The sequence below is a fragment of the Stegostoma tigrinum genome, chromosome 18 (assembly GCF_030684315.1).
Source record: "Stegostoma tigrinum isolate sSteTig4 chromosome 18, sSteTig4.hap1, whole genome shotgun sequence".
Classification (NCBI taxonomy): Eukaryota; Metazoa; Chordata; class Chondrichthyes; order Orectolobiformes; family Stegostomatidae; genus Stegostoma; species Stegostoma tigrinum.
This window is the reverse complement of record NC_081371.1, coordinates 59,979,496-59,996,262: the sequence shown is the minus strand read 5'-3', so window position 1 is coordinate 59,996,262 and position 16,767 is coordinate 59,979,496. Positions and strand designations below refer to the sequence as shown.

The following is a 16,767-nucleotide window of genomic DNA, read 5'->3' as shown; positions in this document are numbered from 1 at the left end:
GTACTTCAGAAAGAGTTGTGAGAGAGACCCAAGTAGGAAAGGAACCAGGTATCTTCCACAAAGCCCACAAAGAAACAGACGAAACCGGGGTCCACGTGGATACCAATGGCCACACCTTTTGATCTGAAGGAAGTGAGAAAAGTTAAAGGAGAAGTTGTTCAGTGTGAGGATGAGCTCTGCCAGGCAGAGGAGGGTGGTGGTGGATGGGGATGGCTCAGGCCTTTTTTTTTCCCAGGAAGAATCAGAGAACCCTGGGCGCACCTATGGGGATGGACGTGTAAAGGGATTCCACTTCCATGGTGAAGAGGAGCTAGCTGGAGCCCATGAACTGGAAATTCTGAAACCGACGTAAAATGTCAGAAGAATTGCAGATGTAAGTGGGGAGGCACTGGAAGAAAAATCAGAGTCAGTTAGAAAGAAATAAATTTCATGGGAAGGAGCAGGTAGAAACACTGGTTCTGCCCAGGTAGATCTCACTGTGGAATTTGGGGAGAAGGTAGAAGGTGGTATGGGGTTGGGGGATTGAGCTAGGATGCTGTCACACGTAGATTCCCAGATGAGTAAAGATTGGGTCCATGATTCCCACCAGTGTCCTAATGCTTGATGGCGGGCTCGTGATCCAGGGGAGATCAGAGGAGGCATTTAAGAGCAGGCATCCAACCTTCACAATGTTGAGCTAAGTACACCAGACAACAATAGCAGTATCCTTGTTGTCCGGCCTGATGATAAAGTCAGGGTTGGAGCTGAGAGCACTAAGTGCAGTTGGTTTAGAGGGAGATAGGTTCTAATGCATAAGAGGCAAGAACAGTGTCGCAGTGTGAGTTCTTGATGAATGTGTCGAGTGGAGGTAAAAGGCTCGAGGAAGGGTGCAGGTGAAGGGAGAGTGATAAAGGCAGATGAAGGCATCTAGGGAGAGAACTCCTGCCCAAAGACATAGACGTGGAGGTGATGGAAGAAGAGTTCGACGTGATGTTGTGCCTGAATATAATTGAAACAGGGCGCAGAGGGATAAGACTAAGACCTTTTGCTGAGTACAGAATGTTCAACAATTCAGAGCAGAAAGTTAGAAGAGATAGTAAATACTCAAAAAATGATGGAGTCAGAGGGAAGCGAGGGGGACGGAGGTTCCAGAGGGGTGTGGGTATATCTGAATTGCTCCAGCTTGTGTTCCTTAATGCCCGAAACAAAACGATGTCAAGGACGAGAAGAAAACGTCAGGGAAAGACAGTATCAAACTGGGAAGGGTGGAAATTGAAAGTGAAATTTAAGAAATTTCTCCAAATCGAGGTGACAACAAGACATGGCACACTATTTTATTACGTATAGATGAGTTTTTTTTAAAAGAAATTAGCAACATAGGCAAAATATTACAATTGGGCTTAAAAGAAAATTTGTAAGTTCTTACTGTTCTTGTGAACTGTTTAATTGTTTAGAATAATGACGCTTGAGACTAGTAACAGTTTATGATGAAATTCCAATGGACTCTAGCCGAAACCATTAATGTTACCTAATGTTGATGGAAAATCTTTACTCATTTCAAAAGAGCCATCCAACTGTTACTGTTTGTCAAGTTATAAATTTAAATGACCATTGCACACTGGAATATAAAAGCAATGTGATGTTGTCGTATAGGTAAGTCTGCTTTCATTTGTTTGCGTATCTACCTCTCCTCTCTGACTTTCCCTTCTCTCCAACTTTCTGTTCTCTCCCTTCCCCCACTAGCTCACTACCACTCTTTCTTCTGAAAGCATCATATTACTAAAGTTATAGTACTTAACCTCTATAGAAAACTTCATATTACAGCAATGATTTCTGTCACGTGAAAATATCAAATACCAAGGAAAATGTGGAAAAATAAAACAAATTGATTCCCACAGGAAATAAGATCTGGGAAAACCTGCAGGCTGCCTCATTAAATTCTTTAATATGGATTTGGAAAATAATGTCACATGTAGGATAATAAAATGAGGCAAGGCAAAAATAACTTGGGGATGTTCAAGGGAAATAGAAATTTAGACAGTGCAAAAGTTTAAGCAAGAACTGCAGAACACATTGCAATCAGAGAGTGGGGAACAGAAATACTCACAGTTTTTTTTAATGATCCCTGATAGGGAAACTAATACAAGGCTGTTAGTTCCATATTCAGTTTAAGGAAACTCATGAGTGGTTTGGAAGAGTTCTGAGACTTGATCCTATGCATTTGGGTGTATTTTGCTATCATACTGACGGAGTGCTGCACTGTTGTTCATGCCACCTTTGCATAAGATTAAAAACAGAGTTCTGCTGGCCGATTCTGTGGTTGCAAAGTATGCTAGGGTTGTATTTGAACAGGGCAAGAATACTCCACCAAGGCCTGGTTAATGTTTATTCCTAACCCTCAATATTATTTATTTAGTAATTTTAAGAATTTGCTGTGTACACATTGGCTGTCACTTTTCCCACACAGCACCACTGACTAGGCTTTGAAGAACTTCAAGGAATATTTTGATGTAGTGAAAATATATGCAAGTGCATAAATGCAAGTATTTCTCTATAGATGCAATACATATGAACATTAACAGAAATTGCTGGAGAATCTCAGCAGGTTTGGGAGCATCTATGGTTGGAAAACAGAGTTAACGTTTCAAGTCCAATGTCCCTTCTTCAGAACTGACAGAAGCTTGGGAAAGCTGGCATTTATGCTGACGACTGGGCTTAGGGATTGGGGGAATGGAAGGGGGGTAAGTAAGTGGATAGATGCCAAAGAGAGGGAAAGAAAGTTAGGTAGAAAAGAGTCTTGTTGATAGCCAGACAGGTAAGAAGAAAAGTTGACCATGGGAACCATGAGTAGGTGCAAATGAGTTGGCTGTGCTGTATGCAGCCCATATCATGACAGGGCCTGGGGTGTGGAGGTGTGTAAAGGATGTGGGGGAAGGTGTTTAGGCCCTAAAATTATTCAACTCCATATTGTCCTGAAGGCCTCAGTGTCCCCAAGCCATGGTCCTCATGAGATGCTGTTCTTCCAGCTTGTGCTGAGCCTTGCTGGATCATTGCAGCAGGCGTGAGACAGAAATGTTGGTCAGGAGATAAAGTGGTGTGTTGACCCAGCAGGCAACTAGAAGCTCAGGATTATTCTTATTGACAGACAGACAGGTGTTCTGCAAAGTATTCACTCAGTCTGTGTTTCATCCCTCCAGTGTTTTGTTTTATTGTATATGAACATTTCTGGTTCATGGATAGTTGGTAGTGTAAAACGATCTTCACTGGCTCAGTAGGCTGCCCCAGTGATAGGCCTTTCAGTTTCATAAAGAGAAATGTTACAGAACTTTAGATAACAAAGTGTGAAGCTGGATGAACACAGCAGGCCAAGCAGCATCTTAGGAGCACAAAAGCTGACGCATCTAGGCCCGACACGTCAACTTTTGTGCTCCTAAGATGCTGCTTGGCCTGCTGTGTTCATCCGGTTTCACACTTTGTTATCTTGGATTCTCCAGCATCTCTGTTGCAGAACATTTGCTGGATCTGTTGCCTGAGTCATATATGAAGTTAATTGAGTTTGACCAGTTGTACTTTTCTCCAGCCACCTTAATAAGTGGCTTGATGTTTTTGCTTATCAAGTCATTCAGCTCAGAATAGAATTTAAAATAAAAATAGGCACTACTGGAGAAACTCAGCAGGCCAGTCAGCACGTGTAGAGAGAGAAGCAGAGTTAACGATTTGAATCCAACGTGACTTTTCTTTGGAATTTACTTTGATTTTGTTGAGTAATGTGGTTGTTTATTTCAATGCCCAGTACAGAGACCAAAGTACCAAGTGCTTGTTATGTCCAGTGCCAATACTCATTGAGTACTGCATTGACAGAGCTGTCAATATTTGTGTAAGTTGTTGAAACTGAAACCTCGTTTAACCCCTCAGTTGGGTGCAGTAGGTGGCAAATGCCTCATAACTAGCAGATTTGTTCAGTCTGTGGATTGCACATTTTTGGAGTTTACATCTACAATTTTGTCTTTTTGTGGCTTGCAGCTTTCTTCAATACCTGGCCTGGAAGATGTCAAAGTAGAGACAATGAATCAGGATCAGAATTGTGCAAATGGCCCATCGTCCATGACAGCAACAAACCAGCATCAGCCACCACCTCCTGAGGTAAAAATGAAACTCTTTGTTGGATGAAGAACCTATGGGAGTTGAGAATTAATATTTTAATGCTGAGAGTTATGATGATCTGGAGTGTAATTCACGAAAAAATAGTGAAAGCTGATTCAATCATTTACTTTCAAAAAGGAATTGGGTAGTTGTTTAAAAAGAAACAGTCTGCTGGGTTATGGGGCAAGAATGGGTGAGTGGAGTGAATTAAATAATTCTTTCAAAGCAACACAACAGGTAAAATGGGCTGAACATTCCTCAACTATGCTATTTTTTTCAGTGGACACAAGGAATTCTAAAATTTTGCTGGAATCATGTCAGGCAGTTTGCAAACAACAGCTCAACTGTATTGTGGAGGGGATTGTCCAAAATAGGCAGGTCTCAAACAATATACAAGTAGGCAATTGGATAACGCAGTTGCAGGTAACCTTTGGGAACCTAGATTAACAACATCCATGTTGCAACATCACAGTCCTTGCCTATAATATCCAAATGCACTGAGAATTCAAGCTGATTAAAACAAAACCCTGTTGCCTTCTGTAATAACAAAATGTGAAGCTGGATGAACACAGCAGGCCAAGCAGCATCTCAGGAGCACAAAAGCTGATGTTTCGGGCCTAGACCCTTTGTTATCTTGGATTCTCCAGCATCTGCAGTTCCCATTATCCCTGTTGCCTTCTGTGTTGTGCCATGGATATCCAAGTTACTTCCTGTGGCTTATAACAAATGTTCACATGCTGCAAATAAACTGCTCAAAACTCAACCAATCTTTTTAATTTTCAGGATGATGAGGGGAACATGTACTGCTCAGCCTTAATTTGAGGGTGTTTTTGGTGGGTCTTCTGTTTGAACTGCTGCAGTTTGTGTGTCCGGGCTGTGACGTCTAGTGCATTAGATAAAGAGGTCCATGAAATTGGCACAGTAATAGTGAAGCACTAAAAACCTAAAGAACTGCAGGTGCTGTAAATAGGGAACAAAAATAGAAGTTGTTGGAAAAGCCCAGCCCTAGCAGCATCTGTGAAGAGAAATCCGAGTTAATGTTTCAGGCCCTGTGATGTTTCCTCAGAACTGATGGTAACTAGGAAAATGCCAGTTTATATGCAGAAGACAGGGTTGGTGGAGAGGGTAAGGAGTAAGCAGTAGATAGGCATAGAGCCCAAAAAGAGAGAGAAGAACAGTTGGACAGACAAAGGAGTTGATAATGATCTGGCTACGAATGTGAATGGCTGTTAATGGGCACTGCTAATGGCTAACAATAGGTAGTGTGTAATGGCAGGCTATGTAATAACAAAGGGTAGGGGGCCAGGACATGGGAGAGTTCACGCCCTAAAATTATTGAACTTGATATTTATTCCAGAGGGCTGCAAGGTCCCCGTGCGAAAAATGAGGTATTCTTTCACCTTGCACTGAGCTTCGCTAGAACACTGCAACAAGCCTGAGACAGAGACATTTACCAAGGAACAGGGTGATGTGTGAAATGACAGGCAATAAGTATCTCAGGGTCTTTACTGCGGGCAGAACATAGATGTTATGCAAACCAGTCATCCAGTCTGTGCTTCGTTTCCCCAAAGTAGAGGAGACTACATTGTGATCAGCAAATGCGGTAGGCTAGATTGTGGGAAGTACAGGTGAAATGCTGCTTTACCTAGAAGGTATATGTGTGGGCCCTTGGATACTGAGGAGAGAGGAGGTAACTGGGCAAGTGTTACACCTTCACCAGTTGCAGGGGAAAGTGCCGTGGGGCTGAGAGGGGATGTTGGGAGTGAAAGAGGAGTGGACCAGGGTGTCCCAGAGGTAATTGCCCCTGCTCTACGCGTACAAGGGAGGGAAGGTAGATGCGTGTCTAGTGGTGGCATCTTGCTGGAGGTGGCGGAAATGGCATCTGATGTTCTTTTGGATGTTGATGAAGATGGGATGGTTGGTAAGGACAAGGGAACCCTATTGCTATTAGAGGTGTGAGGTGATGGATTGAAGTCAGAAGTGCGGGAGATGGGTCAGACCCAGTTGAGGGCCCTGTTGACAATGGTTCTGAGGAATCCTCAGTTGAGGAAGAAGGTGGATATTTAGGACACCCCCTTGTTGAAGTTGGCCTCATCAGAACATATGTGACGGAGACAGAGCTACTGAGAGAATGGGATGGAACCTTTACAGGAAGCAGGTTGCAAGGATGTATAGTCCAGTTAGCTATGGGAATCAGTGGGTTCATAATGGATATTAGTGGCCAGTCTATTCCTAGAAATGGAAACAGAGATGTCGAAGAAGGAAGGGAGGAGTCAGAGATAGACCAGGTGAAAGTGAGGGCAAGGTGGAAATTGGAGGCGAAATTGATGAATTTTTCCAATTCCGGAGAAGAGGGGGAGGCAGCGCCAATGACATCAGCGATATATCTGAGAAGGAGTTGTGGTTGGGGGCCAGAATGGAACTAGAACAAGGAATGTTCCACATACCTCACAAAGAAACAGACGAAACTACGTGCCTGAAATATGTTAAGGTGGGGCTGCAGAAGTTGTTGAGGGTGAGGACGAGCTTGGCCAAGTGGAGGAGGCTGGTGGTGTGTAGGGACGGTTCAGACCTTTGTTCCAGTGCGAAGCAGAGAGCCCTGAGACCATCCTGGTGGGGAATGGATGTATAAAGGGATTGCACGTCCATGGTAAAGAGGAGGTGGCGAGAATGAGCAAACTGGAAATTCTGAAACTGATGTAAAGTGTCAGAGGAATCACAGATGTTTGTGGGCAGGGACTGGACCAGGGAGGAAAGGCTGAGTCAAGGTAGGAGAAGTTGAGATCTGTGGACCAGGAGCAGGCTAAAACAATGAGTCTGCCTGGACAGTTCTGTTTGTGGATTTTCAGAAGGAGGTAGAAGTGAGCAGTGTGGGCCTGGGGGTCTATCAGTTTGGAGGCAGTGGTGGGGAGATCACCAGATGAAATGAGGTCAGTTATTGTAGTTGATACAATGGCCTGCTGTGTCATGGTGAGGTCATGGTTCAGGGCAGGATAGAAGGAGGTATCTGAGACCTGGCACCCAGCCTCTGTAATGTAGAGGTCAGTATGCCAGGCTACAACAGCACCTTTCTGATCGGCAGGCTTAATAGCAAAATCAGGATTGGATCCAAGTACACAGAGTGTTGTCAGTTTGGAGCCAGATAGGTTGGATTTGGTGAGGGAGGGGGGGGTGCAGTGAAATTGAGGCAACTAATGACATGGCAACGCTCCTCAATTAACAGATTGAGTGCCGGTGAAAGGCCAGAGAAAGGGGTCCAGGTGGAGGGAAAGTGTTGGAACTGGGAACTGGGGTCTGTGGGACAGGGAGAGGACTCTTGCCTCAAGAAATGGGCGCGGAGGCAAAGAAAGTGGGAGAAGAGGCCAACATCACGCCATGCCTGAAATATGTTAAGGTGGGGCTGCAGAAGGACAAAGCTGAGACCTTTGCTGAGTACAGAACCTTCAGCATCAGAGAGCGGAAGGTTTGGAGGGATGGTGAATACCGACAGGAGGTGGGGTTAGGAGAGAGGATGCTCAGAGGAAAGGAGAAGGGAGGAAGCTACTATACTAGAGGACCATGGGTATCCCTGAGTTGTTGCATCTTGTAGGCCTTCGTGTCTGAAAGGAAAAGGAGAAGTTTCTTGTTAGCACAGCAAATGAGCTAGAAGATGAAGTTGAACTGCGAAGTGGTACAGCCCCTAGCCAGTGTGCTAAGATAGTGAAGCAATGACAAATCATATATCTCCTTGACTGGTGCTCCCACCACTTTGCTGCTGCTGTCCTTATTGATGATAGAGGTCACTGGAGAGGAAATTGGTGTTGAAGTGAACTAGGTAAGTTGCTGTGCTCATTCTGTGAATTGTCTCCACATAAGGTTACGATGTGTTGATAGAACAGGTTGCAGTTGTGTTCTGTGGCAGAGAAACTAAGCAAGCAAATGCTCTCACGTGAGCAGTGGTACTCTGAACCCATTCACGCCAGTGTTGAGTATTCCATTGTGACTCTTTAACAATTCATTATTGAAATAGGAATTATTGCTAATTTACTGCCAATTGCCCTTGAGACCGTGGTGAATATTGTCTTGAACTGCTGAACTCTATGGTGCAGGTGCTCCCACAATGCTGAAGGTAGGAATTTCCTGGTTTTACACCCAGCAACTTAAACCTTGCATTTGATGGAGAATCTTTGGAGAGGTTGGGAAGTGAGCAGTTTAAGGTAACTCAAACTCCACTCTGTTATACAACCATTGTGTTAATCCAGTGATGGACAACTTATGGTCAGCAGTGGATGACTTGGTCATAGAGCTGCCATTGAAGATTGGAGGAGTTGGCCTTGAATTTATCTTTCTTCATCATCATGGTCATTAGCCCAGGTCTTGTTCAGCCTGACCATCAATTCTAAATTGTCAGCTTGAGCTTGGAAAAAGCCCAGGTCCTGTTATGTCTTGGTGTGTATCCTGGATACTGGCTCAAATCCCCAGAACCGGCCCTGAAGCAATAGTGCAAATAAACTTTAAGATCTGATTTTAAGGGACAAACAGTTGAACCTGGCCTCTACGTTGGCAGTCTGCACTTGTGTTAAGGTAAGATGCATTTGCAGTAAAACGCCAGGAGTAAACTCTGAGAATTTGATTTAAAGACCAGTACCGTCCCACCCCATGCAGCCTAATCAAGTAGGCGTTATTGCAGTCATTATCAGCAATGCATAAATGTACATCTCTGCACTGTAGGACTGTTTTAAAAAGCCTTATTTTAAGGGCATAGAAGTAATTTAAATTCCTATTTTATTTTTAATACCATATTATGCAATTATTGGTGTGCTGACCTTTTGCAATGTAATGAAGTTTTTGTCCCATGGCACAATTAGAAGCGGATGACTATACATAGATATAAATAAAATTAGAAATTACATTAGACGTTCAAATTAAAAATGAACCAAGTCAAAGGATGACTTCATGTGGAAAATGTGCTGTAATAGGAGTTCTGAACTGGAGGATGTCTCATTGGGAGTGGTGGATTATGACAGGAATCTGTGGTATTCCCTAATGCTAGAGTTGGTAGACGCATCTCATGGAAGAACTTTGAACATTGCCGAAAAAGCATCGCATCGCTAATCACCTTTCATGTGATGCTTCACGTGGTTCAGTTACCCTTTGCTTATCATGTATGAAATGTTGGTCTTGCCATAACTAAATCATCATGGACACCTTACAAATGAAAAGGCAATTCTGTGGTCAGAAGGGCCTTTGTTGCATCTTGGAGGGTGGGCTATGCAGTGTTGTGCACTATATTTATCTTTTTTTAAAGAAAGGTAGTTCAGGCGTGACAGTTGGAACCATAGAGATTTTACGTATGGAAAAGGCTCTCTGGCTCATTGAGCCTGCACTGGTCAATCATCCATCTATTTCTAATTCCATTTCCCAGCATTGATACATAGTTTTGAATGCTATGGTATTCAAGTGCCCATCTAAATACTTTTCAAGTGTTTTGAGAGTCCCTGCGCCTCTTTCTGGCAGTGAGTTCCTCTTACGCACTAACCTGTAGGTGAACACTTTCTTCCCTCAACTCCCTTCTAAACCTTAAGACCCTTACCTTAAGACTGGCCTCTGGTATTGACTAAGGGGAAAGGTTTCTCCTTATCAGCATTCTTCATAACTTTGGACACCTCAGTCAGACTCCCCTCAGTCTTCTCTGCTCCAAAAAAAACAACTCCAGCTATTCAGTCTCTCTTCATTGCTGGATCATTCCAGCCAGGCAATATCCTGATGAATTTCTTTTGCACTCCCTCAAGTGTAGTTGCATTTTCCAATAATGTGGTGACCAGAACTGCATACGCTATTCCAGCTGTGGCCTAGCTAACAGTTACACACAACTCCATTATAATTTCCTTACTGTTGTGTTCAAACCCTTGATTAATGAAGGCAAGTATCCCATATGCCGCCTTAACCATAATGTCTACCTGTCCAAAAAAAATCGAAAGAACTGCGATGCTGTAAATCAGAAACTAAAACAGAAGTTGCTGGAAAAGTTCAGCAGGTCTGGCACCATCTGTGAAGAAAAATCAGAGTTAATGTTTCGGGCCCATTCTGAGGAAGGGTCACCAGATCTGAAGCGTTAACTCTGAATTTTCTTCTCAGGTGCTGCCAGACCGGCTGAGCTTTAACAGCAACTTTGATGTTTTAGTTGTCTACCTGTCCTGTTGCCTTCAAAGATTTATGGCCGTCTGCACCAAGGTCTCTCCGATCCTCTGTACTTCCTTGGATTCTGCTATTCAATGTGTATTCCCTTGTTAGTCCTCCCAAAATATATCACCTTCACTTTTCAGGATTAAATTCCATTTATTACCGTTCAGCCCATCTGACTGGCCCACCTATAGAATAGAACATAGAACAGTACAGGCCCTTCGGCCCACAATGTTGTGCCAAATGTTTACCCTAAACCTAAGGTCGATCTAACCTGTAGCACTACCTTATACTATCGTCCATATGCCGATCTAATAACTGCTTAACTGCCCCTAATGAGACCAACTCCACTACCCTCTCTCGGAATGCATACCACACCCCTACCACTCTCTGAGTAAAGAACCTACATTTGACGTTTCTCTGATATCTACCTCCTTTCATTTTAAAACTATGTCCCCTCGTAAAAGCTACCTCAACCCTAGGAAAAAGGCTCTGGCTGTGTACTCGTAATCTATACCTTTGATCATTTGGTACACTTCTATCAAGTCACCTCTCATCCTTCGTCGTTCGAAAGAGAAAAGCTCTAGGCCTCTCAACCTTTCCCTCCATTCCAGGCAACATCATGTTAAAACTCCTCTGCACCTTTTCTTACACTTCCACATCATTCCTGTAATGAGGTGACCAGAACTGGACACATTACTCCAGATGTGGCCGAACCAGGCTTTTGTATAGCTGGAATATAACTTCATGGCTCTTGAACTCAGTCCCTCTATTAATGAAAGCTAACAAACCATACACCTTCTTAACAACTCTATCCACCTGGGTGGCAGCTTTCAGGGAACTGTGAACATGAACCCCAAGTTCCCTCTGCCCCTCCACACTGCCAAGAATCTTTCTGTTAACCCTGTATTCTGCTTTCAAGTTTGTCCTTTCAAAATGAATCACCTCGCACCTTTCAGGATTAAACTCCATCTGCCACTTCTCAGCCCAGCTCTGCATCCTATCAATGACCCTCTGTTACCTAGAATAGCCCTCGGCACTGTCCACAACGTGACCCACCTTCGTATCGTCCGCAAACTTGCTAATCCATCCTTCCACTCCTTCGTCCAAATCATTTACAAAAATCACAAATAGAAGAGGACCCAGAACAGATCCTTGTGGCACACAACTCGTAACTGAGCACCATGTTGAATATTTTCCGTCCGCTACCACCCTTTGTCTTCTAAGGGTCAGCCAGTTCTGACTCCAATATGCCACGTTTTCCCCCTATTCCATGTCTCCTTACCTTCTGCATGAGCTACCATGGGGAACCTTATCAAATGCCTTACTTAAATCCATGTATACCAGATCCACTGCTTCACCTTCAACCTCGTGTTTGGTCACCTCTTCAAAGAGTTCAATAAGGTTTGTGAGGCATGATCTATCCCTCACAAATCCATGCTGACTATCACGAATCAAACTGTGCCTTTCCAAGTGATCATAAATCCTATTTCTCAGAGCCCTTTCCAATAATTTGCCCACCACTGATGTAAGACTAACTGGCCTGTTTTTTCTGGGGTTATTCCTGTTCCCTTTTTTGAACAAGGGAATTACGTTTGCCTCTTTCCAATCTTCCGGCACTATACTCAAAGACAGTGAGAACAAAAAGATCATCACCAAAGCCCCAGCGATCTTGTCCCTCACTTCCCATAGAATCCTTGGATAAGTCCCATCAGGCCCGGGGGACTTACCTATCTTCAACTTCCTCAGCATTTCCTGTACATCTTCCTGATTAACGTCGACCTCCTCGAACCTACCAGCCTGTTTCACACTGTCCTCCTCGACAACTAAGCCCCTCTCAGTTGTGAATACTGAAGAAAAGTGTTCAGTTAGGACCTCTCCTTTCTCTTTTGGCTCTGTGCACAAATTACCTTTATAATCCTTGATCAGCCCTACCCTTTCTCTGGTCATTCTCTTGTTCTGCACATATGTGTAAAAAGCCTTGGAGTTTTCCTTGATCCTATCTGCCAAGATTTTCTCATGTCCCCTTATAGCTCTCCTAAGCCTTTGCTTCAGCTCCTTCCTGGCTAACTTGTATCCCTCTAGAGCCTTTTCCATTCCTCTTTTCCTAAACATTACATAAGCTTCCTTCTTCCTCTTAATTCTGTCGAGAACCATGGCTCCCTCACTCGACTGCATCTTCTCTGCCTGCTAAGGACAAACATATTGAGCACATGCAGTATGCATTCCTTAAACAATCTCCACATTTCTGTGGTGCTGTTCGCAGACAGCATCTGTTCCCAATTTATGTTACCCAGTTCTTGCCTAACTGAACTGTAATTACCCTTCACCCAATTGTAAACTTTACCCTGACGTATATACCTATCCTTATCCATGACTATTGTGAAAGAAACAAAGTTATGATCACTACCGCCAAAATGTTCTCCTACCAACAGGTCTAACACTTGGCCCGGTTCATTGCCAAGCACCAAATGCAAAGTGGCTTCTCCTGCTGTTGCTCCATCTACATACTGTGTCAGGAATCCTTCCTGAACGCAATGGACAAAATCCGCTCCATCTAAACTATTACAACTAAAATGTTTCCAATCAATATTTGGAAAGTTGAAGTCACCCATGACTACAACCCTGTGACTTCTGCACCTTTCCAGTATCTACCTCCCAATCCTCTCCTCTACTTCTCTGCAACTATTAGGGGACTTTGTAAAACCCCCAACAAAGTGACTGCTCCTTTCTTGTTTCTGACCTCAACCGAAACTGACTCTGTAGACATATCATTCTCGAACTGCCTTTCAGTAGCTGCTATACCCACCCTGACTAGCAATGCCACTCCCACACCTCTTTTTCCGTCCTCTCTATTTCTTTTAAAGCAATTAAATCCTGGAACTTCCAACAAACATTCCCGTCCCTGAGCTATTCACATTTCTGGAATGGCCACAACATCGTAGTTCCAAGTACCGATCCGTGCTCTAAGTTCATCCGCTTTATTTCTGATACTTCTAACATTGAAGTATACGCACCTCAAACTATTACACTCCATCGACTGCATTTCTTTATAAACCATCTCACCCCTTGTTGTGTCTGGAAGGCCGAATACCTCATCCTCTGAATTACAAATCCTGTTCCCCACCCCCTGCCAATCTAGTTTAAACCATCCCCGTACAGCTCGAGCAAACCTTCCTCCCAGGATATTTGTGCCCTTCCAGTTCAGGTGCAACCCGTCCTTCCTGTACAGGTCCCACCTTTCCCAGAATGTGCTTCAATTATCGCCATAATGGAAGTCCTCCTCCTACACCAGCCCTGTAGCCACGTGTTTAGCTGCACTCTCTCCCTATTTCTTAACTCGTTACCATGTGGCACTGGTAGTAATCCAGAAATTATTACCCAGTTTGTCCTGGACTTCAGCTTCCAACCTAACTCTCTGTACTCGTTTTTCACATTTTCAGTCCGTTTTCTACCTCTGTCATTGGTACCGATGTGTACCATGACTGCTGGTTGCTCACCCTCCCCCTTAAGGATCTTGAAGACACGATCCAAGACATCACGGACCCTGGCACCCAGGAGGCAACATACCATCGGCTCATCTCGTTCGCGTCCACAGAAACACCTGTCTGTGCCTCTTACTATCGAGTCCCCCACTGCAATTGCTCTCCTATTCTCCCGCTTTTCCTTCTGTGCCACAGGGTCAGGCTCAGTGCCAGAGACCTGTCCGCCGTGGCCTTCCCTGGCAGGTTGTCCCCCCCCCCCTCCCCCAACAGTATCCAAAACGGTGTACTTATTATTTTGGGGAACGGCGACAGGGGTTCGCTGCACCGTCTGCCTATTCCCTTTCCCCTGCCTGACAGTCACCCAGCTACCTTTTTCCCGTACCTTGGGTGTGACCACCTCCCTGTAACTCCTCTGTATCACCCCTTCAGCCTCCCAAATGATCCGGAGTTCATCCAGCTCCAGTTCCCTAACGGTTTTTGAGGAGCTGGAGTTGGGTGCACTTCTCTCAGAGGGAACACCAGCAGTGACCCTTACCTCCCACATCCTGCAAGAGGTGCATGCAACTGCCCCTAGCTTCCATTCCCTCTACTCTACATTTCCAGAAGAAGAATTTTAAAAAAATCCTTACCTTACCGAACCTCCACACAGTCTTTTTTGGTTAGAGGACGAGGACGGGTGGGAGACACTACACGTGTCGTGTTTCGGGTTTAGCCAATGCCCAAATTTATCTGTTTCTTCCGGGCTCGCGTTCCCTCCACACACCCACCACTGAAACCAAGAGGGCCACTTGCTGCAAGAGGTAAGTTTTTATACAGGGAGAAACAAAAACTGCCTTACCTTCCCATCGGCACTCTGGCTCGTGCTGCTGCCACTGAAAACAAGAGGCACATACGTGTAAAAAGCTTTGGAGTTTTCCTTGATCCGATCCGCCAGGGTTTTCCCATGACCCCTTATAGCTCTCCTCATCCCTTCCTTCACCTCCTTCCTGGCTAATTTGTATTCCTCTCGAGCCTTTTCCGTCCATCTTTTCCTAAAACTTAACGTAAGCCGCCTCCTTCCTCCTAACCAGTCGTTCGACCTCTATATTGTATTGTAGTCTAAGAATTCTGGATGCAGCATGTTTTCAGACACACCCTCTCAAAGAGGTCTCCTTTCACTTTTATACAAAATAACCTGTATAACCCTCCAAAAAAAATAGTGCAAAAGATGCTGGTTCTGGGTTTATGTTGGTAACGATGTGCCGAGGAGTATAGAGTGCAAATGAGAAAATTCCTCTCTGTACTGAAAATATTGTTTGCCGTTCAAGGTGTTTTAATTGAGCAAAATCAGAGTGGCATTATTTAGGAGAATGTTGATGGCTATAATTTTGTTTATCTTTCTGCTATTTTTGCTTCCAATTTTAGTTTGTTTGCTTGGAAAGGAAGAGGGATGCTCCCCTGTGCTCACTAACCTACATTGGCTCCATATCCAGCAAGGCCTGAGATTTAAAATTTTCGTCTTTGCATTCAGTATATCTCCAACATCTAATTAGCTCCAACACCCAACTCTGCAAAATCTCTGTTTTCTTCCAATTCCGGCATCTTGCACATCCTCAGTTTCTATCTCTGCTCTCTTTGCAGTGTGCCTTCAGCTGCCTAGGCCCTTAGCTCTGGAATTCCTTTCCTAAACCCCCCTCCTACATAACTTAAGCACCTACTGCTTCAACCCAAATTTCTAGTTACCTGACATGTTACATTGCTCAATGTCAAATTTTGTTTGGTATCAGCCCTGTGAATGGTCTTGAGTTGGTTCATTGTGTTGTTTTCCAATCCTTTTCATTTTTCGACTTGCTTCCCAACCTAATGTTTTTAACTTGGAGTTGAGTAAAGAGCAGAGAATTTCATGTTTAATGTTAGTCCTGTGTGAACATCCCATGTTGTCACGTTGGCCTGTATTTGATGATGGAGTGCAAAACTGTAGCTGCTTAATGAGAGGGTCTCAAAACAGGAGCTATTATCCAGCTTCTATTGGGCTTAAGTTCCTCATTTTGAAATCACATAGTCAATTGCGAGGAAAAGATTAGTTAGGAAATATATCTTGTCTCTGTATTATCTTTTAAGATTGAATATCGCGGCATGTTAAAGCTGTTCTCATCAACAAAATGTAGGACTTTTAAAACCTTCTGTACTTGATGGGAGTGCACTCCCACCAAGTACACCGTCTATGCATCTAACCGGCACTTTCTCACTCACACCATTCTAATCATTCACCATTGCCAGTCTAGTCAATTAAAAGGGCTCCACTCGTGGCATGTTAAGTGAGCTGGCTATTTTATGTGTGCTTTATCATGGAATCCTTCTTTTAACAGATGACCCTGCTTCAATAACAGCAGGGTTTCGTCCCTCACCCACTTCCTGTTTTCCGACCAGCTGCTAGAGAGTTTGTTCTTCTGCTTTCCTTTCTTGCTGTGCGCTCTCATTCAATTGGATCAAAGGTCAGTGTTATCGTCCCACATCTTCTCATGGATATACAGGGGTAGCTTTTTCTTTTGGTTTGTCCTGAATATGCTAAGTGGCAAAAACGTAATAGATCTTTTCAATCTGCATGTTTTATCTCTCGCCTGCCACCTTGCCACTAACTCTATCCCTCTCCTTAGCAACTTGCTGCCTGAGGCTGAACCAGACGTTTGCAACTTTGCCATTCTTTTTGATCCTGGTTAAGCGTTCAAACTTGTATCCTCCTCATCGTCAAGATGATCTGTTTCCAGCTCTATGGCACCACCTACTCTATCTGCTCCTGATCCCCTCATCTATGTCTTTACCACCTCCAGTCTATTCCATTGTTCTATTGGCCAGCTCCCATTCTTTGCTTTCGATAAATGAGCATGTCGCCGCCTCTGCTACCAAATCATTTACTGTCTTGGCATTCTGTCTGTCCAGGAGATGAACTTCTAATGATTTTTGTGCTTTATTATCAACTTTGCCTCATTCAATTGCTGTAGCATTGCCTATCTCCAAT

General features: G+C 44.0%; 1 protein-coding gene across 1 annotated transcript in view; it reads left to right on the top strand.

The window, feature by feature from the left end:
• The window catches only part of washc3 (WASH complex subunit 3), a 51,737-nt gene that overhangs the window by 22,205 nt on the left and 12,765 nt on the right, over window positions 1-16,767 (top strand). The window contains exon 4 of the mRNA XM_048549394.1: window positions 4,003-4,122. Coding sequence (XP_048405351.1) covers window positions 4,003-4,122 — 120 coding nt within the window. The remainder of the gene's footprint in view (window positions 1-4,002; window positions 4,123-16,767) is intronic.